At 39.1% G+C, this 25,101-nt stretch overlaps 2 protein-coding genes and 1 long non-coding RNA gene across 6 annotated transcripts; all 3 read left to right on the plus strand.

The window, feature by feature from the left end:
* The first annotated feature begins 623 nt into the window (after positions 1-623).
* Positions 624-1,115, plus strand: LOC141649407 (uncharacterized). The gene has a single exon (XM_074458099.1). It carries the CDS (start codon positions 624-626, stop codon positions 1,113-1,115), a length of 492 nt encoding a protein of 163 aa, XP_074314200.1.
* Positions 1,116-13,710: 12,595 nt separating this feature from the next.
* On the plus strand, positions 13,711-16,406 carry LOC141647808 (uncharacterized). Its single transcript, XR_012545849.1, has 3 exons — positions 13,711-13,800; positions 15,865-15,946; positions 16,315-16,406. It is a non-coding gene; the product is annotated as an uncharacterized LOC141647808 (long non-coding RNA).
* Positions 16,407-16,806: 400 nt separating this feature from the next.
* Positions 16,807-24,635, plus strand: LOC141647806 (L-Ala-D/L-amino acid epimerase). Of its 4 annotated transcripts, none has more exons than XM_074456142.1 (8): positions 16,807-16,895; positions 19,355-19,845; positions 20,778-20,888; positions 21,838-22,054; positions 22,130-22,463; positions 22,618-22,679; positions 22,787-22,859; positions 24,210-24,635. In XM_074456142.1, coding segments are annotated over exons 2-8 (1,287 nt in total). In that variant the 5' UTR covers positions 16,807-16,895; positions 19,355-19,356; the 3' UTR covers positions 24,211-24,635. The 4 variants fall into 4 exon arrangements, with proteins under 4 accessions (XP_074312243.1, XP_074312241.1, XP_074312242.1 ...); XM_074456140.1 differs by having other exon boundaries at positions 16,880-16,895; positions 19,194-19,845; XM_074456141.1 differs by lacking the exon at positions 16,807-16,895 and adding an exon at positions 16,902-19,277.
* The last annotated feature ends 466 nt before the right edge of the window (positions 24,636-25,101 follow it).

Genomic DNA, 25,101 nt, shown 5'->3' on the forward strand with positions numbered 1-25,101 from the left:
GCTGGAATCACCCCAGAAGCCAAAGGATGTGCAAAGGCTGGCAGGGAAGCTGGCGGCCCTAAACAGGTTCATATCAAGGGCCTCGGATAGGTGCAAGCTATTCTATGATATATTGCGGAAGAGTCAGAAATTCGAATGGACTGAGGAACATGAAAAAGCATTCGCAGAACTCAAGAGCTACCTAAGCACGCCACCGTTACTCGCAAAGCCGGAGCAAGGGGAGCCACTATTCTGTGCACATCGATTCGGGCATTTGTAAGTGCAGTCTTGGTCAAAGAACAAGAAAGAGTGCAGCACCCCGTTTATTACATTAGCAAGTCTCTGCTTCCTGCAGAGACCAGGTACACTTCCGTTGAGAAACTAGCATTGGCCTTGGTTACTGCTTCTTATAAACTGCGGCCGTACTTTGAATCTCATACCATCCATGTAATAACCAACTACCCGTTAAAGACTATTAAGAGGAAGCCTGAACTTTCGGGCAGAATGACTAAATGGTCAGTACATCTTAGTGGGTATGACTTGCAATTTGAACCCAGAACGGCGATAAAACCCAAGCCCTAGCAGATTTCGTCTCGACGCCCGCGCTACTCGTGGGGAGGCGAGAAGAAGGAATGCTGACAATGATGAGGAGTCAGGATAGCGAGATATGGACCCTATACATTGACAGAGCCTCGAATGCAAGGGGAGCCGGTGTGGGTTTGGTCCTTCGATCACCCAAGGGTGACCTAATAGTACAAGCTATTAGGTGCGAGTTCAAAGCAACCAACAACGAAGCCGAGTATGAAGCCCTTATACTTGGAATGCAGATGGCATCAGGGCTTAAGGTAAGGAACCTGAGGGTGTATAGTGACTCTCTACTCGTGGTAAATCATGTGAACAACGAATATGTGGCACGAGATTCAAAGATGATAGCCTACTTGAAGATAGCCACGGAGCAAAAGTCAAAGTTTAGAACATTCAAGATAACTCAGGTACCACGGGATCAGAACGTGGAGGCAGACGCCATGGCAACGTTGGGGGAAACCTTCCAGCCCACAGAACTATCAAACATACCTATCACACATGTGTTGACCCCAGCAATACAGAAGGAGCCATATCACAATCCGGTGAAATAGGATGTACGCATGCAGTATACGCAGGGAGCCATGACGCTGGTTTCCAAAGTAGGACAGCAGGATGCAGATTGGAGGGTCCCATACCTAAATTGGCTAAGGGATGGGACACTCCCTGAAGACAGAAAGGAAGCACAGAGTTTCAGGATAAAGGCTTCCAGGTATATCATGATTGATAACATTCTCTTTAGAAAGTCATTGGCAGGACCATGCCTCAGGTGCTTGAGCAAAGAGGAAGTAGAAACAGTGCTGTAGGATGTACACGGCGGAGAATGCGGGAACCATGCTGGAGGACGAAGTCTGTCAAACAAAATTTTGAGACAGGGGTATTTCTGGCCCACCATGCGCGCAGATGCCGTGAATCATGCCAAATGATGTGAGTCATGTCAAAAGGCGGTTCCAGCAATCCACCAGCCAGCAGAACCAATGCATCCGATTATCTCTCCATGGCCATTCATGATGTGGGGCATGGACATAGTGGGTAAGCTGCCCAGGGCTCCAGGAAACAGAGTATATATGCTAGTTATGACTGATTACTTCTCAAAGTGGATTGAAGCAGAGGCAATGACGGAGGTAAAAGAACGGCAGGTGATCTCCTTCATCAAGCGCAACATCATAAGCAGATTTGGGATACCATCCGAAATCATATGCGACAATGGATCCCAATTCATATCGGATAACACCGAGGGTTTCTGTGCACGATGAAACATAACACTGAGAAAGTCTGCCCCCAGATATCCGCAAACCAACGGCCAAGCCGAGTCCAGCGACAAAATCATTGTGGAGAACCTCAGAAAACGGCTGGAGGAGTTGGGGGGAAAATGGGCAGACGAACTACCATTGGTACTCTGGTCAGACAGGACAACACCGAAAATGGCAACAGGCCAAACTCCGTTTAGCCTTGTATACGGAGCAGAGGCAGTAATACCCTCAGAAGTTCTGGTACCCACGCACAGATACGGCTGTCAGACGGCAGAGCAAAATAAAGTCGAAATGGCCAGGAGCCTGGATACAGTTGATGAGCTGCGAGAAAGTGCTTACATACGTATGGCATCGTATAAACAGTCCGTAGCAAGGACATATAACAAGAATGTCAAAATCAGGACCCTTGAAGTAGGAGACCTTGTACTCAGAAGGGTATTCGAAAATACCAAGAACCACAAAGCAGGCAAGTTTGCCTACAAATGGGAAGGGCCATATCAGGTCGAAAGCGTTATCAAGAATGGGGCATATAGGTTGATGACCATGCACGGTCAAATCCTGGATAAACCCTGGAACATCCGTCACTTGAGACGGTACTTTGTCTGACAAAGTGCCAAAACTTTAGTGTATAAAGGACCTTTCAAAAGTCCGTGAAAAAAAAAGGGGGGGGGGTTTAGTATATGCTTTAGGTATTGGTGTGTTTCCAAAAACTTTTTCTTTTGTCTTCCTTAGTTTTTCTTTAATCAAATAGAGTCGTTTTTAAACCAAGTAGTTCAGGCTGTGGCTTCCTGGATCCAGGTGTTGCCCTGGAACACCATGAGATAGCACCAGGTAATTTGCACTACTTTGGACTTTATAATGCTTCTACGAAGAAAGGCTTTGATACTAATGTTGGTTACTTGTCAGATAAGGAACACTTTGAGGGTCCAGCCCCTGCCATGTGAGGCTGCGAAGACGTTTATCTTAAGTCAAGCCACATGGAGAGCATACGCCGAGGTAGCGCGCAGGGTACGGCATACTAAGACCACCCATACCTTAACGTTAACTCAGTAATCTCATAGCTATGTCGTAGATCAAAGAGTGCACGCACGGATTTCAAACGTCTGGAACCACAAGGAACGCAACATTCCTTGTTAGTCAGAAACATTCAATGAAGGTACGCTCTAATCAGCTAACCCTAGTGATAAGATATTTTACGTCATGGGTAAAATATGTTATCAAAAGTCTGTCACCAGAAACAGGAGCTGTGCACTGGAGCCAGTCGCTTTCCCGGGTATACTATGTGGAATCAAACCTCCAGAAATCAATGGCAAAAACGCAAGTATAACAAAAGCAGGGCCCAAAAACCTAGGCCCAGAACTACTTTGAGTTAAGGCACCTACTACCCTTAGCAGGTGCCATCAGAAGTTTAAAGCCTGCACACCAGCAGGCACAAAACAAGCCGAAAAAAAATGAAAAAGAGTTTTTTACAAACTTGCGCCACACAGGGCCAAGTCCCCAGATAATTTGAATTAAAATTTAAGAGAGGTCAATCCTCTCGACAACTGCATCCTGACCATTGCTCTGCTCCCCATGCTCTGTCTGCTTCTCTGCTGCAGGTGCCTGAACAGCCTCAGGAGTCGCAATAGCACCATCACCAGTCTCCCCCGCCAGGATCTCCTCCACAGTCCCAGAGATGGCTCCAGAGATATCCATGGCCGTAACATCAGGCTCTAGGTTAGCAGCTTCAGCTTCAGGAGGAAACAGGGCGCTCAGGTCCATGTCATTGGGAAATGCGCGGGCAAACTCGGCCAACTCCTCCTCCAGATTCCAGGATGTGTGCCTCCCCTCGGTATAAGCACGAATGTAATCAATCCGCCCCTCGAAAGCAGTGTAGGCTCCCACATTTTTGGCTAGCTCAGCCATCTCCTCAGCACGGGCCTCCGCCTTTGTCAGCCCAGAAGTCAGAACGCAGTTAGCTTCCTGCGTCCTCGCCAGCTGGTCTTTAGCTGCCTCCTTCTCTTTTAGAGCCACATAGAGTTGTTCCCTCAGTTTGGCGCAGGTAGCTGTGAGCTCCTTATTCTTCCCCACGGAAGCCAGGCACTCAACCTTGGCCCTCTGCAGCATCTTGTGAAGATAGAGAGATGATTGAAGAGTCTGCAATAAAGAAGACCATGAGTCAGGAAAGCACAGGGGCAGAGAAAGAAAGGAGACAGTGAAAGAAGACTCACAAGGAAGCAGTGCTCAGCAGCCATGTCAGTCATCTCCTGGTGGCAGTCGAATCAAATGCCCTAGAGCAAGCCGGAGTCAGGAACCTTTCCAGCGCAGGCCAGTAGTTGACCTGATCAGGATCCCCAAAGTTAGCAGGAAGGCGCAGCAGCAGCTCGTCAGCATGGACGGGGGACCCAGGCGCACGCGATATTGGGGTCACTTCGATAGGCTCTGGAGCAGGCCTAGAGGAAGATCTCCTTCTTGAGGAGGCAGGGGAGTTAGAGGAATCAGCAGTTCTTTTCCTGGCGTGGCGCATCAGGATCTCAGAGGCAGACGGTTTAGCACTTCCTGCAGGGGCACAAGAACGCAAAGGATCAGAATAAAGAATCAATGGGTTAAGAGGTTCCTAAAGATTGAAGGGTGCCTACCAGAAGACATGGTTTCTTCAGTAGCAGAGTCGGCTAAGCCAGAGAGAAGAAGGGGAAACAGTCTACGGTCTTCAGGGATGGAAAAGAGCTTGGCAACAAAAGCGTCCTCGTCCTCGGATTTCTCAGGGTTCTTGAGTTCTGCATCAGATCAAAGAGTAAGGACAGTGAGTGACAAGAGTAATCAAGAATGGACATGCAAAATATACTTACTCTTAGCGAAAATCCAGTGCTCGAACAAGTAATCAACGTGGATGGGGAGAGAATCAAGCTTGACATAGAAAAAATCCCCATACCACCCATCGTCCTTCCCTTTAGCAGCCGATTGGAGGAAGTTTTCAGTCCTCTCCACGACCCTGAAAGTGTATTGGCCATGTCCCAGTGACCGACACTCAAACCTATGGGCCAGATCTGATAGTCCAATTTCAGCGCCCAGGCTGTTGTTCAGAGCAACGGTGGACAAGAGGATTCTCCATGCATAGGGGGCAATTTGGGCCATGGGGAGGGAGTTCAGGCGGATGAACTCTTGAATCATCAAGGGAAAAGGGAATCTAAGGCCAAGGGCGAAGGGGTAAGTGTATAAGCAGATCCACCCCGCACGGAAGGCGTCTGCTTTCTGACCAGGTTTGGGGATGAGGATCACCACATCATCACCCAATCCAAGCAGGGCTTTGATTCTAGGGATATCCTCCTCGGTTAGGTGGGAGTCGCCGGAATGCGGTCTTTTGAGAGCTCCCTGTGAAGGGAAGTCATCGTTTTCGAGGTCGATGGTGGTGGAGGAGGATGATGTTAAACGGGTCTTTGCCATGGTAAACAAGGAGGGAGAAGCAGAAGTACCTGAGAAGGCGGGTGAAGGCGGCGCTGGCAGTGAAAGGACGTTGACGAAGAGGGATTTGGGGAGACGGAAATTTGAAGATTTTGAGGAATGAAATGATGATGAAAGAGAAAAAGGCGGACGGGTGAGATTAAATAGGAGAGGGTAGTTGGGGTTTTGGAGAAATGTGAATTGAAATGGAGTATGCGAGAAGTCACTCAACGATACACTGCAATTTTCCGCTCAAATAATTAGGGTTGCACTTTCGCGGAAAGTTGGGGGCAAACTGTTAGGCCCAAAATCTGGATATGGGCTGACTCGGGACAGCAGGCCTGGAAGCAATAAGGGACGCAGGACATCAGGGAGCCAGGGTGACAGCATCAGTGAGCAGTGAAGGACGTGGGCTTTGACCCGCGTGAGAGAAGCGTGTGAGAGTCCAACCTCTTGCCAAATCCGAAGAATGAAAGTCCTACCCGGTGTCAAATTAGGAATAACTTGGAGGAAAAGAAAGAAACCCTAGCTCATCGAGCTCCCCTATATAAAGAGCCTCAATACAAAGAAGAAAGATCATCAGAAAATACGAGAACTATACCCTAGCATTCATAACAAGCGAACAAACTGTATTTCCTCCCGAATTATAGTGAAAATATTGGTGGGATTCCGTCTCCCCCAGCGGTTGTTTCCCACATCGGGTTTTCCGCGTCACCAAAATCGTTTGTGTTCTTTATTTACGTCGCACATACAGGTTAACATACAACAATCGATCAAATCATAATACAGGCCTAACGCTAAGACTACTTTAACCCTAAATTGGTAGAAATTTACTAAAACAGCGTCTTAAAAAACACATGATCATACTCTTGATATTAACAATCAAAATGCCGACTAAAATGCGTGAATGAAGAATAATTATGAATTCCAATAATTGCGCACACTCAATAGTCGTACAACATATTTTTCCCTACCAACACCCTTGAATGATGCTAAGAATAATAGATGCATCTTGAACAATTTAATTTGTAATTTTGAAGGGGAAGACCAATTTGGCAAACCATAGATTTGATCTTAGATTACCGGGCAAACAACTCGACAGTTTTTGAGGATCATCATCACCGCCCTTACTTGATGACAGGAGCACACAAATGAAAAAGTAAACGTATCTGAGAGAAATATACACAAATGAAAAAGTAAACGTATCCGAGAGAAATTTATACCTAATATGTACACCGATATGAGAAATTAAAAAATCCGGTGAGATTTTGACCGGAAAAATAAAAGGGGCTTGATTTCACTTTATAGCAAAATTAAGGGGGTTATTTACCTCAAATCAAACTTAAGGGGCTTAATCTCACGTAGAAGTAAACTTAAGGGGGTTGTTTACTACTTTCGCGGGTAAACCGATGATCGAAATGGAGGGAGTACGACTTGTACGAGTATAACAACCCGACTCGCCACCGTCGTAACACAACTCCAATAAGATGGGATGTGCACCTTTGGGCCCATTATTTGTCGTCACTTAAGCCCAAAAGCACAAGACCTTGTTACTAAGTGATGGGTTGAATCCCTTATAAACATATCACAAGCTCCATTTTTTTCCGATGTGAGACAACTTACTCTCAATCATCTCTTGAGGTGTTACAACGAGTATTTCTTTTAGCCTTTGTCTCAGACATCAGTCCTCACAGCCAATTCTTGGTTGTTGTACCATCAAGTCAGTCAATACTATCTCAAAAATGTTACTACAGACCTGCAGTATTGCTTTAACACTTACGAAGTTGTCACCTTGAGGTGTCATGATCCATATATTAAGTCATGTGATACAGTGCTTACTTCTTAGTTACTTCCAAGGAGTGTTTATTGCAAGTATGCAAGCCAGCTTTCTTGAAAAGTCTATCGATCCGAAATACTTAGGGGGGGGGGTGTGAATTGAGTATTAAAACTTTAGCCCACTTTTTCGAATGTCCGTATGAGCGTGAATTAATAATTATTTATTTAAAGTTTATTGATTAACTTTAACTAATTAACTAGGTAAATTAAAACGTAAGGAAACGAACAAAGAAAAACGAATGACACACGTGATTTTGAAGTGGTTCAGTTTCACAAGTCGAAACCTACGTCCACTATTCCTGATTAATAATTTTAGTACCTTTCTATGGATTACAAAATTACTAACCCACTCGTACAACTAACTCTAGTTGTAACTCTATTGACTATCGTTAAATACTCGATTTTGTCTAACTTATGACACGGGTGTCGCAACCCTATCAAAAATAAAACCAACCGGTCTCTAATAAATGCAGTAGAGGCAGTCGGGTATCGAATCCATAGGGAGATGGAAAAATGTATGCTAAACTAAGTCCGTCTGAGTAACTATTTCTTGGGGGTTTTGATGGCTTGTTCTAAACTAGGGAGATTAAAAGAGAAATAAAGTAAAAATTTGACAAGTTTACCAAGTAGAGAGAAACAACTAGGACAGTCGGTTCACCATGGTTCTCAAGAAGTATAGTCTAGGGTCTTAGGTCAATGCAAATTCGGTCTGCAAGGTAGTGAAAAGGTCCTTCCGGTCCGGTATTCGCCCTAAAACATTACTAACTTAGCTTCCGCCCTCATTAGAATGCTCTAATGTTCACTGCATGTCTTATCCCTTCCAATCTTCCGATCCAGGTCAAGGTGTACCAAGGTTAATCATCTAATTGCGCCGACTCAAGCAGACGAGAACAGTTAATTGCAGTGATTAACAACACAGATCTAATTCTCACCAAACTCCAGTCACCTATTCATAATCCCCTTACTATAAACGGACACTATTCATAACTAAGCAAAATCACCCTTTAAATGTGATTTATTGAATAACCTCAGTCCTCAATATTATAAAAGTTGTTCATCTTACCACTTTTGTAGGCATAAGAAATTAAAAGTCATAACTAAGCAAAATCACCCTTTAAAAGTGATTTTTTTTTCTAATAAGAGTTTTGTAATTGATACCTTTTATTTTAGGGTGGTGCTCATTCAGAATTTTACTCTTTATAGACGGAAATGACCATTTTACTCTTTTTATTTCAACTCCCTAATTTTCAATTTTCTCTCTCTATATTAATTCTTCTTGAATTCCACAGCCTCCCTCTCCCACTCCTGCCACCATCTTGCCACTGCCCTTCCCGGCCTCAACTAGCCGCCAACCACTGTCACCTTCCCTTGCTTCCCTTGACCGACAACGCCCACCACACTAATGACCCGCCAGTTATCATCAACAAATGTCAGCGCCGCCCCTTGTTACACTGGCCGGTCTTGACGACCTCCTCAGACCGGCCACCATCTAGTCATCTCGACACCCTCCCAATTTCCAGCAGATAAATGTTGTGGTCCTCAATCATGGATTTGAATAATGAAAGACCGGGATTTACAAGATCGAATGACTACATGCACTTCTCATCGGTTTTGCATAAATGTGGGAACTACTTCATTCTCTCACTGAATCTTGTAGTTTTATGGCAATCTGTTTTCTTGAAGATGCAAGAAGCTTAAGTATCTAATCTACTCTTTAAATATTAAAGACGTAACTTCTTGGTTTTTGTATCACATTCATGTAGAATAGTATTAAATGCTCCTTTTATCCTAATTATTTGTTTACCTTTAATTAAAGCACTTACATATAGTAAGGTAAACAAATGATTGAAATAGAGGGAGTACGACTTGTACGAGTATTTATTTTAGCCTTTGTCTCAGACATCAATCCTCACAGCCAATTCTTAGTTGTTGCACCATCAAATCAGTCAATACTATCTCAAAATGTTGCTTCAAACCTACAATAACCCTTTAACACTTACGAAGTTGTCACCTTGAGGTGTCATGATCCATATATTAAGTCATGCGGTCCGGTTCTTACTTCTTAGTTACTTCTGAGGAGTGTCAACTGCAAGTATGTAAGCCAGCTTTCTGATGGCTTTAGATTAGGCATCTTTGTTTTAGTTTGACCATTACCAGCTTCTTGATCACCGATTGTCCTAAGCTCTATACTTCTATGTATATTGTGTGGTTTTATGTTCATATATTTACCTGTTGTATTTATTTACGTCATGAAAATTCCACGATGGTAATTAGAAGAAAAATTGATAAATGAGTTGATTTTGATGACATGCCGAAGAAATGGCTCACCCAACAAGAATCGGTTTGCTGGCCTTGTTGTGATAAGGGCAGAATCTTGTTCTTAACAGGAATCGGTTATGCTGACGTAAGAAATGGCTCCACCAGCATCGTCACCACAACAAACGACGGACGCCGTGCCTCTATCCAACATCGGCGACGGCCACCATCCCTCATCCACACCGGCGACAGTATAAACAAACCCTAATTTAATTAGTGTAAATTAATTCCTTAATTTGATATAATATAATTAATAAAATTAAGAATTAGAACTATTACTTGATCGATACGAGAATTAGCCAATTCATAATTGTGTAATTTGACGGATTTAATTAATTTTGTAGAGTTGATTAATTTTGTGAGGGAGAGAATTAGAGAGACTTTGAGAGAATTAGGCAAATGACATACAATGGAAAAATAATGGCATACAATGAATGAGTAAAACTCGTTCATAAATAAATAACTATGTTATTTTAAGCTTATCATCAATACTATATATTAAATTCAGAAATCAAGGGACTTCAATGTAATTAAAGAAAGTTATACAAAATAATTATAATATATAGTTTTAAATCACTAGCACCGTGTGATGGACCCGATTAAGGGATCTTAATGCAAATATTATATAGTTTGGGTTAAAATTAAATTATATAGAAGCTTGGTAATTTTCCTAAACATTTGTAAGAGCCTAAAACATGGTCAATTTTCTTAAAATAAAATAATTAATTAAGATGGTCAATTTTCTTAAAATAAAATAATTAATTAAGATGGTCAATTTCAAGGAGACTAAAAGAAAGAAGATGCTTGACAATTTTCCTAAATATTTATAAAAGACTAGAAGATGGTCAATTTTCTTATAATAAAATAATTAATTAGTATAAACATGCACACTTATGATATTAATTATTATCATCATAAAATTATATATTAAATTTAAAATCTATGCAATTTTATTAAACTTTATTATAGTTTATTAGATGTATAGAGATGTTAATTATTAAACATACAAAAAAAATAATATAAGTAGGTTATAAATAATTCAAGTTAGATTCCATAATATATAATATTGAATAATTATTTCGATTTGATCTAATGCTTAATATATTTATATAATTATATAGTCCTCTTAAAATTGCATGCCTAAGTAGTAAAAGTAATTTCGTCAGTAAAGAAAAGAATTGTAGTAATATTGGATATAGTTATATGATAGTAATCACTCATTTGAATAGTAAAAGTAACAATATTATCAGCGAGATTGGCGAAAGTGGTAGAAACAACAACGGGAGTTGTGAAATAATCAATATTAATGCAGCAATAGTGAAAGTAACAATAATTACGGCGGGAGTAGTGAAATTATCAATATTAATGCGGCGAGTGAGTGACAAGAATAATAATTACTTTGGAGTAGTGAAAGTAACCATGATTACAGGAAAGTAGTGAAATGTTATTACTATTGTTTCATTAATAAGAGTAAAATATTAATAGCGGGAGTAGTGAATTTGTCTCAAAATTTATTTCGTCGTAATTTTAGAATATGTCATAAAAAAATATATTAATGATAAATTTAAGGGGTATGAAACTTTAAGTAATTTTATTTAATGAAAAAAAAAAGTTAAGTAGAGTTAGTCCGGGCGAAGCCGGACACCAATACTAGTTTATTGGTAATTTGAAAATCCTTGATTTCTTTTTCTATTCTTATTCGCAAAAATATACTCCCTCTTATTCCATATAAACTTCCCTATTTCCTTTTCCGTCTATTCACAATAACCTCCCTATTTCCTTTTTTGGTAAGTGTTTGTGTGGTCCAAATTTAATTGTATGGTGGGTAGTGTATTTGTGTGGTCCAAATTTATTTATGTGGTGGGGTAATGTGTTTTCTTAATTTTTGTGTCAAAATGAAATGAGAGGTTTATTGTGAATAGGAGGGAGTATATGTTAATTTTTGATCATTCTATTTTCCTTACTTGATTAAAAAAAAATAAAAAAAAAATGATAACTTACGTTTAATGTTGGATATAGTGGGGCTAGTAGGAATAACAAACCGAATAAAAAACAGGTAAATTATACCATGCACCCAGGAGTATGGTGCATGGTACTCTCTCCTTTAAACTTTTCTTATAATAAGTAGTTATTAAATTTAATAAATTATAAAATTATAAAAAATATATCATTATTCATAATTTTTATTTCTCTACAAATAGAGATCATATTTGATATATTTTGTTATTTATTTTAATTTTTCTCATATATTCACATCACGTAATTAACATATTCATATCATATCACATAATTATTTTTATTCCTTTAAATTATTTTGTATTATGCGGTTTTGATATGGAATAAAACGTTCAAGATGGTCATTGTTCAATATATTTGAACAAATAGAGTCATATTCAGTAAACTATAATGCCATATTCACTAAACTAAAAGTGAATATAATAGTGAATGAGATGAATATCACACTACATAATACATATTTATCAAACTATACTGTCATATTCACTAAACTAAAAGTGAATATAAGTGTTATATTGTGAATATCACACTATAAAGCGCATATTCACTATACAATAGTGTCATATTCACTAAAATTAAAGTGAATATGATAGTGTCATATCGTGAATGCAATACTACAAAACACTTAAATTGAATATGATAGTGATAACTGCTTCTTAAAATTGGAAGTTTATTTTTTTTTTTTTAAAAAAAAAAAGAGGAAGTTGAGGATGAGTGGGGAGTGGGGGAGTGGAGGGAGTATAGAGTATCCTACACGTGGGTGTAGGATATAAGAAATGTAAAAAACAAGGCCACCCAAATAAAATAGAACCCGATTAAAGCTAAGGAAAAATTACAAATAACCACCACGTATTTGCGTATTTTTACAAATTATCACCACGTATTTGCGTATTTTTACAAATTACCACTACGTATTTGCGTTTTTACCAATAACACCCAAACTTCAATGTATATTCCCCGATCATCACCGTATTTTCACCCCGAACAACATTTTTCTTATTTCTCGATTTATTAAGTGACGATTTACGCAAAATTCCAAGACTACCTTCATTGCTTAAATAAACCTAATTACTAATTCAATACAATTTCAATTTACCACATTTCATTATATACTCTAACCCTAAACCCCCAATTTCTTATACATTTCAACTTGCCCTTTGCTTGTTTATCATCAAAAGTTGATTCCTTTATTCCTCGAATCATCATTATCATTCATCCATCTGGACTTGATTGCTTCTAATCATCAATTTCTTATTATGTTCATCTTTTTAGTTTTTAGCAATTGATTAATGGGCACAAATTGTGTTGCTGAATCTGGTGAAACCTCGTCCTGTTGATTCACAATCAACTGTTTTTTTTAATTTTATTTTTTTTATCGTAATTTGGCAGTTGCTTTCTCTGTTTCATAAAGCCATCATCTTTTCATGCCAAAGATGTGGTCTTGACTGCTGTTTGCTTGTTATTTGCTTATCACAATATTCAAATATAACAGCTTGATTTGTGTTTCAAGCTTGTCTCCATCTATAATTGGGTTTGCAATCCTTGGTCTTTCGTTCTTAGGTTTGAATGCATAGGCCGAAATACCTTTTTTTTTTCTCACACACCATTATGAATTTCTCTGTCACTTCCTCATTGGACTATGAAAGATTTGAGCAGATTGTCTCTCAGTTACACCACACCATTATGAATTGATTTGGGGGATTTTAGGGATTTAGGGTTTGAATGTATAAATTGATTTGGAGGAATTGGGGAAAAAGTGATTGAATATGGGGTATGTTATGTTTGGGGCAATTGGGTAAAGTTAGTGAATGTAAGTAAGTGGGGGTAATATTGGTATTCCGTGTAAATTTTTCACTAACGAGTCGGAAAATATTAAAAAGGAGCATCGGTTCAAATATATGGTGGTGATTGGAGAGTATACGTAAAAGTTTGGAGTTTATTTGTAAAAACAGAAATATATGGTGGTTATTTATAAAAATACGCAAATACATGGTGGTTATTTGTAATTTATCCTAAAGCTAATTTGAAAATCAAATGGCAGGAGTTATTTAGCAGGGTTAGGTTTAAGGGTTTAAACCTTACCTGTCTCCCTCCCCTAGCGTTGCCTGAACGAACAACAGAGACGGAAGTCCGTTCTGAAACGTTAAAAAAATCAGAAAGATGATTAGAGCAGAAAGAGTGTTAAAGAAAGTGGTTGGTGTATCAAAATGCAAGGGATTTCCAACTCCGCCAATCATCATTTCCAATATTCTTCCTCAGTCTCTTTCCTCTTTCTCACGTCTTTCTTTTTCTTCACATTCTAACTCCCCTCCTAACCACACCACTCCTCCTACTACTAATCAAATCACTCCTCTTCCCTCACCCGATGATGATCTACCTGCTGACGTCCCCACTCAAGGTTATCCCTCATTTTACTCTTTTTATTTTATCTTAATTTGCTTTTCTGTCTTTTCTGCTATTCCTGTTGCGTTGTAACTCAATTTATTAGGCTGTATATACCGATGATGAAGAAATATCGGCTCTATGGTGATCTGTGTTTCAATTTATTTAGGCTAAGGGAATGGTTTATACCTATTGATACGAATATGGCTACCATTTCATCTTAGACTATGTTCGATGTATTTTGTTCTTATTTCTGATGTTGGACTTTGTTCAATGTCTTTCCTTCAAGCTTTTGCATTTGGACTACAAGTAGCAGGGACTAGATTCAATGTTAGTAGTTATTTCTTTTAATATAAATAGAGGCCTTTGACCATCATTTGTAACACATATTGAAGAGAGAATTGAGATGAAAAAAAAAGCATTGATGCGTTTGATAAAATTTGTTAAGAGTTTGACGCGATCAAGCTTTAGCCCGAGTAATATTCAATAGGTCTTGAGTATTCTCCCCATTACTCGTGTTATAGGTCTAGTACCGAGTAAGTAACCCATTGACTTGAATTCGACACATCAATTCAAGGCAAATATCCTTTTGTTTTATTTTGTCTGTTAAGCCGCTTCCTCATTTTGCATCACCTATCACTTTTCGTATTTGTTCTAGTACAAGCTAATGTATCATAGACAGTTGGACACCGGTTCTGATATTATTTTACTCACAATTTGTCGTCACGGCCTATTCTCGGTCATTTCTTCACAATTCTACTAACTAGGTCACCATGGAGTATTGCGGCCCACATCATGGTCACATGTATCGACACGGGTGGATTTTTTTGAGGGGGAACTCGGCTATGTAATTGTTGTTATGGTTTTTATGTCTTACGGAGCACTACATTTGAGTTAAGTAAACTTTAAATTGGGTGTGGCGATTGCAATTAGATATGGAGTACTCCGTATTAGACATGTAAGTGCCTCATATTATGTATTACCCCCATCCCAAATTTATTGTCCCTATTTGACTATGATGCTCAACCAAATTTAACTTTGACCATTGTGTTCTCCAAATAAATAAAAATAGAGATATATGGTGTACATAATTCGTGTACGTATCGTATGATGTGAGAAGACAACGGCAACAACATCGTTTGACAATCAAAGCTGGATGGGGGATAATATGAATGAAGAATTATAGTTTTTAATTTCTCGTTTTCTCTTCTATTTTTTCGTATGAAGGTGCAAACTAAGGGTTCGTTTGGATTGAAGGAATTAGAGAGAAGGGGAGGGGAGGGAAAGGGAGGGATTTAATTTCCTTTGTTTGGAAAAAAAAATATGGGAGAAAGGAAATGGAAGGGGAGAGAAATGAGAGGACTTATTTTCCCTCCTATAGAACAAACTATAATCTTTCCAATGGTGGCAAGATTTGGAAAGAAAACATTATTTGGACTCTAATTATACCACCAACATCCTTCAATCCTCCATCCATTCTTCATCTCCCTCCTTCCTCCCCTTCCATTTCCCTTCATATTTTTTGTTATCCAAACACCCACATCTCATTTACCCTCCCCTTCTCTCCCCTCCCTTCACCTCCCCTCACTACCCCTCCCCTCCCCTTCCCTCCTAAAATTGTATCCAAACGGACCCTAAATGATCAAATTAGCTAGCTACTTGATGTCTGTAGGTTCATAACTCGAGCATAATTACTTGAAATGTTTGTTGTCCTATCCTTGATGGTGAACTGTAACTACATAGTAGCTCATTTTTTAACCATACAAACTGCTATTCCCCATAGGCGCATCTTCTTGAAAACTTACAGCATATGATGAAGTGAAAATTAGGAATTAAACTTGTTTCCCTTTCTATATTATTTCTTTTAATCTTTTTTATATTATTCACCAGCAAGAAGTAATCGGTCCATTGCGTTCATGAGGACTTTTTCCAACTCTTATTTTACCTTTTTATTATGTGAAGATCTCATTATCTCCATATTTCCAATGGAGCCAAAAACTCATTATTGCTTGGTTATGGATTATAATGGAAAAAATCAAAATGGCTCACTAAAGTAACTGCTCTTCTTTCTTTTGTGAAGTAGCGGTCCTTTGAAGCAGTTCTCGACGCAATTTTCATCTTGGGTCATTCGGAAACAGCCTCTTTGTTTTGTTAACACAAGGGTAAGGCTGCGTACATCCGACCCCCCTTTACCCCCGCAATGTTGTTGATGTATTATGTGAAGATCTCATGTATATCTCCGATCTTCCTGCTGATCGATCAATTCATCTCTCCCTTTCTATCGAAATAATCACTTTTGTTAATGCGATCTTATAGCAGTAGTAACAATGATGCTGCCTTTTTGTTGAAATTATTATTAAAAACACACTTGCCTATTAATGGGGGAGGAGTGGTTCTGCATCAATTTCTGTGTTTTTTTTTTGTAACAATTTTTTCCTTGTTCCTTTTGTTTGATATATATGATGCTTAGCTCGTCTGACTTGTTTCTTTTTAAACCTGCATAATTTTTTCAACGTATCTCTAATTGCAGAATTGAAAAGGAGAATAGACAGCTATCTCGGTGGTGATACAGAAGCCATCCCTTCAATCTTTGAGGCAATACTCGCGAGGAAGTTGAGGGGTAATCATGACGATACTGATGATGAGTTAATTGAAGAACTTCGATCAAATATATCTAGTTCAGATGAGGATTCCTCCGGGTCTGACGAGTCCGACGATGATGTTAGTGATTGAAGAATGGGGTCATGGCTAAAGAAAATGGCAGGGATTATGCACACATTGGGTTGAGTTGTTTAGGGTTTATTTAGTAGACAAATTTAGGGAAGAGTGAAAAACAGTCTATATGCTTTTTCAGTTTTTCTTATAGCCGGATAATTCTGAGAGCATATTCCCTCCTCCGTATAATCCAGAACAGCGAAGACGTTAGAAAATTTATGTTTTAATGTTCGTCAAAATGATTCAAATCCCAAAAGTTGAAAAATCAGCATATATTAACCACTGACAATGGCACTTATGACCCAAGCCTGGAACATAGATGGTATCACAAATTGTCAACAAAGTGAGCATTTTTTTAGTGGTCATATCTTTAGAGCATCCGCAACCTCCGCAAAGGTGAGACTCCTCATATGTTCACTTTCCTTTTCTTATTGGTCCATCTCATTTTCCACTAACTTTTGCATTTACCCTCCCCATTTCATAACTACATTTATGTAATAATGGGGTTTCCCAACTCACACACAAAATTTTGGGAACCTTCCCAAAAGTAACACAAATTACTTTACTTTTTGTTTTGGGGACCTTCCCTAAAAACAGTGGAACCTCATTTTATGGGGAGGTTGGTGCAACAATGGGGTTGCTCATTTGAGGAAAGAGAAGGCAAATGGGGAGGTGATTTCTCTCCTTTGCGGATGCTATTACTCCTTCTGTTTCGGTTAATTGTTGACTTGTTGTCCTTTGGTTTTTGGCACGAACACCAAGGAAAGAGGAGAGGACCAATAACTAAATGACAAGTGGAACAAATTGAATGAGAATGATCAAATTACTCATCAAGTTCATTCTTAAAATAGAAATGACAACAAATGACCGAGATAGAGGGAGTATTTCTTTATGGCTAATATTGATTGTTAAATTCCAATTTTCTTATTTGTTAGGATGTACTGAGATGTAGTACACATAAGAATAGGGATGTCAATGGGGCGGGGTGGGTGCGGAGGAGGGGTAACCCGCACCCGCACCCGCATCCGCGAACTATAATGCGTACCTACACCCGCCCCGCGACCCGCAGTGGGTTGAACTTTTCAAACCCGTCCCCGCCCCGCGGGGACCTGTTAACCCACCAAATTAACTATCTCCTCACAAAAAAATTTTTAAAAATATAAATCTTGAATCTAAAATATACTAGTCTCGTACTCTTGTACATCTTATACAAATAAGTTTCCGTAAAATAATCTAACATTTAATTAACTAGTACACAAGTTTTTTAAACCACGAAATAGTTCGAGGATTAACGTTTCTTTTTTTTTGGGTTTATGTTGTTGGGTATTTGGGTGGGTAAGAACTAAGAAGTAGATTGAGGTGTTGTTTGGCCTTGCTTATGGAAAATGACTTTTTCTTTTTAAAAATAGTTTATTCACAAGTTACTTTCCGAAAAAGTTTTAGTTGTTTGGCCATATTTTTATAAAAGCGGTTTCCACAAAATTTATTTGTTTGGCCTGATTACTTCAATACAACTTTTATTTGCTTATTTGGTTCTTTATGTAAAAAGTAGAAGTATAAGTAGTAAATATCTACTTCTCCTTCTAGGGGTGAATAATCAGTTTCTGACTTCTCAAAAGCACTTTTAAAACTCTCTAATTTACCATGTTTGGCCAAACTACTACTTTTTTAATGACAAAAGCATTTTTTAAGCTTGGCCAAACAGCACCTGAGTTTGTCTAGGTTTTACAAAAAATGGTTTAACTTTTTTATCTAAGTTATAAATTTTATTTTTATATAGTACAAATTTGTCTAGGTTTATGAGCAAGACGCGTATAAACGGAGCGGGGAGATGCGAGGCAGGGCGGGCGGGGCGGGGTGGGTATGGGGCGGGTCTCACGTGATACCCACACCCGCCCCACAACCCGCTGCGAATGACACTTTTGAAACCCATCCCCACCCCACGACCCATCAAATCATTACCCGCACCCGCCCCAAGTGGGGCGGGTGTGGGGCGAGACCCGCCAAAATCCGCCCCACTGACATCCCTACATAAGAAATTCATGGATGATCTAGTATCTACATTTATAGGTCTAGAAAAATAGATCCTAAGGGTGTGTTTGGATAACAAAAGTGGAGGGAAAGGGAGGGGAGGGGGAAGGAGGGAAGTGAAAGGGAGGGAAGGGGAAGGGAGGGGAAATGGGGTGTGGGTGTTTGGATACAATTTCACTCCAAATCTTGCCTATTGTGAAGAGATTTTGATTTGCCTTAAAAGAGGGAAAATGGATCCCTCCAAATCTTTCTCCCTTCATTTCCCTCCACCCTTATTTGTTATCCAAACAAGGGATTTTAAATCCTCTACTCTCCCTCCCTTTCTTTTCCCTCCAAATCCCTCAATCTAAACACCCCCTAAAAGTAGACCTGAGTTTATTCAAATAATCATCCCCAAATTTGACCCCTGTATTTCTGAATTCATGTATCCCTGCCCTTCCCAGCAAGCGAACGGCCATTTACGGTGTTCTTTATTCATGTGCATAAATGTGAGTCTCCCTTAAAAGGATATTCTTCTTCTTATGATTTTTACCATTTGTATATATAAAAATATACATAACGAAAAAGAATATATTTATCTCACATACACAGTGGTATAATATTAGAATCGTGTTAAGTTTAAGACAGATAATACCGTCTTAAATGAGTTTTTTTTTATGCAAGAGGCGTGAGGCGGCTTGTTTAATAAAAAAACTCCAATTTGGCACGCATCAGATGCTCACTGCCAAGTACAAAAACACTCATAAGGTTTGTTACAATGACACAACTCACGACACCAAACAAATTTCAACATAAACATAAACTCCATCTCTTGTAATTTGCAGCGATGTTGTTTTCCTCATCAAACTCCCTTTTCTTCTCTTCAATCCCTCCAAACCCAACCAAACTATCTAATTCACCTCCAAATTACCCCTTCAAATCCATCACATGCTCCTCAAATATAACAACACATGTTATGGATCCTCCTCAAACAATCCAACAAAATTTCGGCTTCAAGGATTTCATGTCCACGTTAACAGTGGATGTTCATAGAGCTGAAAGAAGGCCTTTAAACGTGGGTTTGATCGCGCCTTTTACAATTGCATCCTCCAAATTAGACACGGTTCAAAATGTTGGCATTCGCTTAGAATTGAGTAATGGCTGTGTTGGCTGGGGTGAGGCTCCGGTGCTACCTTCTGTTACGGCCGAGGATCAGCCCACTGCGCTCTCTAAAGCGGCCGAGGCTTGTTCGTTTCTTCAGAGCTGTCCTCCTATGACTTTGTACTTGGCCTTACAACAGATTGTTGCTATCCTTCCTGGTCACCAATTTGCTTCTGTGAGTTTTTAATTCTATTTAACCATTACTCTCTGTACTGCAGGTCATTTGTTTACTTTTGGTTTTGGCATAAAGACCATTTGTAAGGGTTGCTATTGAGTGAAAAGTGGACATTGAGTTATGTGGATGATCAAATTACCTTTAAAAACATTCATAATATAGAAAGCTAAACAAATGAATGAGATGGAGTACATTGTTCTCATAAGTAGAATGGAGGGAGTAAATGTATTGGTTAGAGCATCTCCAAGTTACCCAAAATGACTTGCTTGTAAATAAAAAAGATTTTAAGCTACTTTCTTAACCATTGGAGCATTTCACATGAACTAACTTAAATTGAGCTAGTTGATCCATGGAGCTAGTAGCTCAAATGGACCCACAAGAAGAATGTAACCAATACAAAAATATTGGTCATATTAATAAAGTTTTAATTTTATGTTAGAAATTTGGAAATTGAATAAATAAATAGAGAAGTGTATTAAGTAGGTCTAATTAAGCTATTAGTAAATTTGCTTAACCAATGGAACAAATTGTACCTTGAAATTGTTGTAGCTTAAAAAATTGATGTGGCAAAGGTAAACAACTAGCTTTACCCATGGTTACCGAATTCGCTATGAATACGTCCTTATCAATTCGCAATTCGCTCCTATAGAATGTGTGTTATATGTATTTTTAGTAAGCAACATGATAGAATTCGCTTTTAGCAATTCGCGATTCGCAGGGCACCGAGCGAATTCGGTAACCATGGCTTTACCATTGGAGATGCTCTTAGGCTAGCGTGTTCAAAAGTAACTGTCAAACTCTTTGTTATGGATGTGCTACTGTGCATGGCGTTGATAAACTCGCCAATTTGCTGTCGCCTGGATTTTATTGTTTTTTCGTGAAGAATTCCAGACATGAGCATGTAGTCTAATGTTTTGACGTTGTAAATCCAGGTTAGGGCTGGAGTTGAGATGGCATTAATCGATGCAGTCGCTAAAAGCATTGGAGTACCGTTATGGAGGCTCTTTGGTGGAGTGTCAAATACCATAACTACTGATATTACAGTATTTATCTACCATCCTTTGGGGTCTGTTTGGATATGAGGATTTGGAGGGAAAGAGAGGGGAGGGAAAGGAAGGGATGATAAATCCTTTGTTTGGTTAGCAAAATGGAGGTGGAGGGATTTTGAGGGGAGGGAAAATGAATCCCTCCACTTCCCCCCTCTAAGCCAAATTATTTCCTCTCCAACAAAGGCAAGATTTGGATGGAAAATGACCTCCTCCATTCTCCCTCCCCTTCCCTTCCATCCCTTTCTCTTCCCTCCTTCTCCCTCCCCTTCTTTTCTCTCCACTTTTGTTATCCAAACACACCCTTAATCTCCAAATAGTTTCTTCTTGCTTTGGGATATAATGCATTTATCATAATTCTACTATAGAGCTTACAACTTGTGCAGGAGTCTCTTTGAGGGTATTGCGGTATTGATGATTAGGGTGTCATTTTGTTGTAGTTGTTGGGAGTGTGGCAACATCTTCAATTCATGTTGTTTGACTTACATGAAGTGTCTTAGTGTCATACCAGTGTCCTAGTGTCGAGTGTTAAGCACGGGTACACATAGGAATTAGAAGAGTTGGAATAACATAGGCCTTACTCCCTCCAACTCGTTTATAATTTCCCCATTTGACTAAAGGTTGCATCTAATAGAGTGATTAAATAACATCATAACCTTTTTGACTAAAAGGAAATGAGGGCAACATAAGTGAAATGGCATGTTAAATACTTCCATACCGAGGACTGAGGGGTACTAAGTGATATTCAGTATCTTATATTCAGTTGTAGAAAGCAGAGAAATATTGCGGCTCTACCAAAAAGGGAATGAGGACCACACAATTGGGATGATGGGAGTAACATTATAATTGACTCTGTCCACCTTTGTTATACTTGGCAAAAAATAGAACTTTCACTACCAATAGGGTTGGGGAATCTTTCACTAACTATGGTTTTCCTATCTTACAGATACCTATTTGTCAAGTGGATGTCGCTTCCAGATTGGCATTGGAGTACAAAAAGCAAGGATTTAAGACATTAAAACTTAAAGTAGGAAAAAACTTGAATGAAGATATAAAGGTTCTGAAAGCTATTAAACAAGTTTACCCTGATTGCCAGTTCATATTGGATGCTAATGAAGGCTACAGTCCAGAAGAAGCCGTTCAAGTTCTTCAGAAACTACATGGTTGGTTGTTAATTAATAAATTGTCAGTAAATGAGACACTTTGTGCGTCTTTATTTAGTTTTTCTTAATTGGCAGATATGGCAGTTACCCCAATACTTTTTGAACAACCAGTTCATAGAGATGATTGGGAAGGTTTAGGTTATGTTCGTCAAATTGCAGAAGATGAATATGGGGTACTTATTGCCGCAGATGAGAGCTGTCAGAGTCTAGCTGATGCTAAGAAAATAGTGAAGGAGAATCTTGCAGGTGTTATCAATATAAAACTTGCCAAATTAGGAGTTCTTGGAGCTCTTGATGTCATCGAGCTGGCAAGAGCTTCCAACCTGAATTTGATGATTGGTGGTATGGTCGAGACGAGATTGGCCATGGGCTTTGCTGGGCACCTTGCTGCTGGCTTGGGTTGTTTCAAGTTAAGTGAATTAACTTGTGAGGTTAAATTGAAAATATGTATCAGCCGAACTTCGTTTTGGGGTTTCTTATTCAGTTTATCTCAAAGTCTTAAATACTACATTACTACCTGTGTTTGATTCTAATGACAATCCTCTCTCATTCAACTATGACAGTTTCATTGACCTAGACACTCCAATTCTACTATCAGAAGATCCAGTGTGCGGAGGTTATGAAGGTTAATGTTCCACTTCAACCATATCTTTAGAATAAGAACATATCTTGTTTGAGAATATAATTCTTATTCTCGCTGCTGAAATTTTGGCGTGTTTCCTTTTCATGTAGTTTCTGGTGCTGTTTACACGTTCACCAATGCCAGAGGACATGGTGGTTTTCTTCACTGGGGCAATATCGAATGGTATGGCATTTACTGCTCTGATGTTTTGCAAGTTTTGGCATATGTTGGTTATGGAAAATTTTTCATCAAGCATTTGTGTCACATTGTCATTTTAAGTGCATCTGGATCCTCTCCAGTTCTCCATGAGTCGGGATGTTCATTTGCTGTATAGATAATACACGTGTCCTGAAATTGGAGGGAGGTTAGATAGTTTCTTATTCCAACTAAGGATGCTTGTTACTACTGAATTCGGTTTAAACATTAATAGAGATAAGTATATTAAGTTCCATATTTACTGCAAAATAGAGACCTTGTTTCTGCATTACCCGTAATGAAAATTGCTTCTAGAATTTCATTGAGTAATTTCTTTTTCACAACAAAAAGAAACACACGTGGTTTACAAAACCATTACGGTTACTAAAATTATGAAGATTGTTACTGGCGAAAAGGATCACTGTTGGCATAAAATGGTTACTTAATATACTCCCTCGATTCCAACCATTTTTATTCATTTTTCAAAAAATTTGAGGACAAATGATTCGGATGGAAAGTAACACTTAGACTAAAGTGATCTTACAATAAATTTTATGAGGCGGGTCTTATAAACACGTGATAAATTAAACATTTATTCTTCACTACAAATTCATGCAATACTTCTTGCCATGCCTGCCTGATTCTTTCAAGGGTGTGTTTGGATAACAAAAGTGGAGAGAAAAGGAGGGGAGGGAGAAGGAGGGAAGAGAAAGGGATGGAAGGGAAGGGGAGGGAGAATGGAGGAGGTCATTTTCCCTCCAAATCTTGCCTTTGTTGGAGAGGAAATAATTTGGCTTGGAGGGGGGAAGTGGAGGGATTCATTTTCCCTCCCCTCAAAATCCCTCCACCTCCATTTTGCTAACCAAACAAAGGATTTATCATCCCTTCCTTTCCCTCCCCTCTCTTTCCCTCCAAATCCTCCTATCCAAACAGACACTAAATGAGCTATCGATTGATAAATTGCCCCTTTCGGTGACTATAGTTGTTAGACTTGTAAGCTATCTAGATAGGGGAACTTGTATCCCTTATGCTCCCCCATCTTTCATTTCCTCCAAATCCTTCCATGTAAACTAGGTGTAAAGGATAGTCGCCCATTACCATTATTTTTGCTTGTCATTTCCGTCATTCTATAAACGGGGTTTTTACATTGAAGGCTGATTCTTTTGGTAGCAGAACTAACAGTTATTTCGTGGTCTCTCTTAATTTAATTTGTAATACTCTTATGTTCTTTTTGCTTCCCATTTTGGAGTTGTTTTTAAGGTTGCGATATATCTGATAGCTTTATCAATATAAATGTAGCTCTTATTGCTGATGGTTTCATCATCTTTTTATGGGCAGAAACCACGCATGTGAGAATACTTGTTGAGACTTGTGAGCATAAGTGGCTGCTCCGTCAGAATCAAGAGTATTTGTTGGAGTCTATATGCGATGTCGATGTCTAGAGTATCGGTGACATTGCTCAGTTTTGATCACATCGCAAGCCTGCATCCCGCGTAAAGATGAGCTTGTTACGAGAGGCCTAAAAGTTAAACTTCAACTTAAAGAAGAAATTTGTCCAAATGCCAAAGGCAATTGGCAAAAAGAAATGCATGCTTTAAGTCGAAATAAAATGTACTAAAGTCGAAGTTTTCGTATTAAGATGATGTATCTTTTCTACGTCTGTTGTTACCGGAATGAGCAAGGTCTTGGACCTTCTCCTTCCAGCCTTCTCCGGCTTCTCCTCTAACATCGGCTTGCAATAATGAATTTATAGCATCTCCTCAACACTATGGTCTGTCTAGGCTAGGCTCATTCTGTGCTCCCTTTCCCTTGTCCAAGGGTGGAGTTTTGGTGTTCTCAGGGGTCAGTAAATTTGGCTCCAGTGTAGGGTTTAAAAGTGGCAGGTCTAGATTGGGTTTTTGAGGGGTTAACCTTGGATTTTCTCAGTTTCTCTACCCTAAAGGACAGGTTCACAGTCTCATCAAATGGCCATAAGGGTTGTAGTTTAACCCTTTCTGATATTTGTCATCTAAACCTTCCACAAATCTAGCTATTTTCTGTTTAGGTTTCTTAGAAATTTCACATTGAAGGGTGAGTTGTTCAAACTCTCTTAAGCAAGATTCAATTGGCCTGTTCTCTTGCCTCAGGTATGTGAGCTAAAGAAAGATGTCAGGGGTAAAATATTTTGGTATGAATTTATCCTTGAGTTTCTTTTTTCAGTTTAATCCAGGATTTCGGGGGTTATTTTCCT

This window comes from Silene latifolia, chromosome 3 (assembly GCF_048544455.1).
Source record: "Silene latifolia isolate original U9 population chromosome 3, ASM4854445v1, whole genome shotgun sequence".
NCBI classification, from domain to species: Eukaryota; Viridiplantae; Streptophyta; class Magnoliopsida; order Caryophyllales; family Caryophyllaceae; genus Silene; species Silene latifolia.